Raw genomic sequence first — 1769 nt, forward strand, 5'->3', positions numbered from 1 at the left:
AGGCTAGTCTCGAACTCCTGAGCTCAAGCAATTCTCCTGCCTTGGCCTCCCCAGAGTGCTGGGATTATAGGCATGAGCCATGGCACCCAGCTGGGAATGTACTTTCAATGCTATTTAAATATGGATAAAAACATTTTGACTTAACCAGGTTTCTAATGATGGCAGTTCACAAACTGTTAGAATTCATCCCCTTCACGTGAGCCCTAATTTCTTTGATTCTGAACCTTAAGGCTGTATGAATGGCGTTCCAGATGTCTCCAGATTGTGAGGAAGAAAAATGGGGCCTTCAGGATAATCTCTGATGGGATCCTCTTCCATAGGGGGAGTGTAGCCCTCAGGAGACCAGAGTCTATTCTGGCTTTGTCACTACATGACCTCTGCCAGTTACCTCCCTCCTTGGGCCTCTGCTGCCTCTTCTGCATGATGGGTGGATTAGATTCCATGATTTCTCAGACCCCTTCCATCTCTGCCCACTCTCCGGTCAAAGTAGCTTAAGCTATCTCCACCCCTGACTCCTCTGCATTCTGCTGTCACTTTGCACGAGGTCTCAGCAGCCTGGTAGCATACTCAGTCCTTCAGAGACAGCCTTGCATCTCTCCCTCCTTCCCTGCCGAACCCCTGATCCTTCTCTACTCCTAGTTGTGCCCACCCTGCCCAGGTCCACCAAACTTGAAGGTGACAAGATGTTTGTACAACGTGTGCTGAACCCACCTGCAGAGCTTTTGGATGGTGATCCACAGGAATGATCAGGATCACAATCTCTGATTCAATGCTGAAGTATCCAAATACATCACACTGTGGGACAGACACGTGCATGCGGATTTTCTGAAGTATTTCCAAAACTGTTATTGGCTTTTTATTTGTCACCTGGAAAAAGAAAATATTCTATTACCTGAAAAATAGAAGAATTCCCTACTATTGCCTAAGCTACCTTGCTTCAGGCTACCAGATGAGGGAGCTCTTTTGACTAAAGAGCCCTCAAGGCAAGGCCCTGACATAGCTCTGCTTGGCCAGATTCTAAATCTCCAGAGTCCATTTCGATGGGGTTTTGCCTGACTGTGGAGCTCTGCAGCAAGATAAACATTGTCCCAGGAAGTGCTTTATAAAAAAGTGACTGAGTTAGAGACCACAGGGTAATTAATGTCTTCCTATAAAAGTACAGGTGCTTTAATCAAATGGGAATAAGTGTCTAGGTAGTGTCACATGATGGCTACATTTCTGGAGCAGCAATGGTGAGAATACAGAAATGGAAAGGGGCCACTTATGCAGGAGGGACAGGCTCCGCAAGTTCTCCTTCAGGAGGTACAGGGACTGGCGTGAGGACCGGTGACCTCGAAACCACCTGGGCATCCACAAGTCTCCCACTCCTGGCTATGTGGCTCTGCCTGCAGCCTTTGCTGACACTCACTGTGCCACCAATGCCCACTGTGGCACTGATGCCCACTGTGTCACTGATGCTTACTATGGCACCGATGCTCACTCTGTTACTGATGCTCATTGTGTCACCGATGCTCACTGTGCCACCAATGCTCATTGTGCCACTGATGCTCACTGTGCTACTGATGCTTACTGTGCCACCAGGGCCTTTTTCTAAGACAGGCTCAAACTGACAGTGACATGCACAGCCAGGGTGGGGAGGGAAGGAGCTCAGGCTTGGGAGTCACCAACTGGGTACAAACCCTCGTCCTACTGATTACAAGCTGCATGGCCTTGGGCAAGTTTCTTTTCTGAAGATTAGTTTCTTCATCTATAAATGGGGATAATACATT

The 1769-nt window shown here is 48.1% G+C and overlaps 1 protein-coding gene across 2 annotated transcripts in view; it reads right to left on the bottom strand.

Moving 5' to 3' along the window:
- The window catches only part of RECK (reversion inducing cysteine rich protein with kazal motifs), an 80058-nt gene that overhangs the window by 2748 nt on the left and 75541 nt on the right, over nt 1-1769 (bottom strand). For both annotated transcript variants that reach the window (XM_003800223.2, XM_023519355.1), the window contains one exon: nt 712-867. In XM_003800223.2, the coding sequence (XP_003800271.1) occupies nt 712-867 (156 nt within the window). The remainder of the gene's footprint in view (nt 1-711; nt 868-1769) is intronic.

Source organism: Otolemur garnettii, unplaced genomic scaffold, assembly GCF_000181295.1.
Source record: "Otolemur garnettii isolate 467f Iridium unplaced genomic scaffold, OtoGar3 scaffold00172, whole genome shotgun sequence".
Taxonomy (NCBI): Eukaryota; Metazoa; Chordata; class Mammalia; order Primates; family Galagidae; genus Otolemur; species Otolemur garnettii.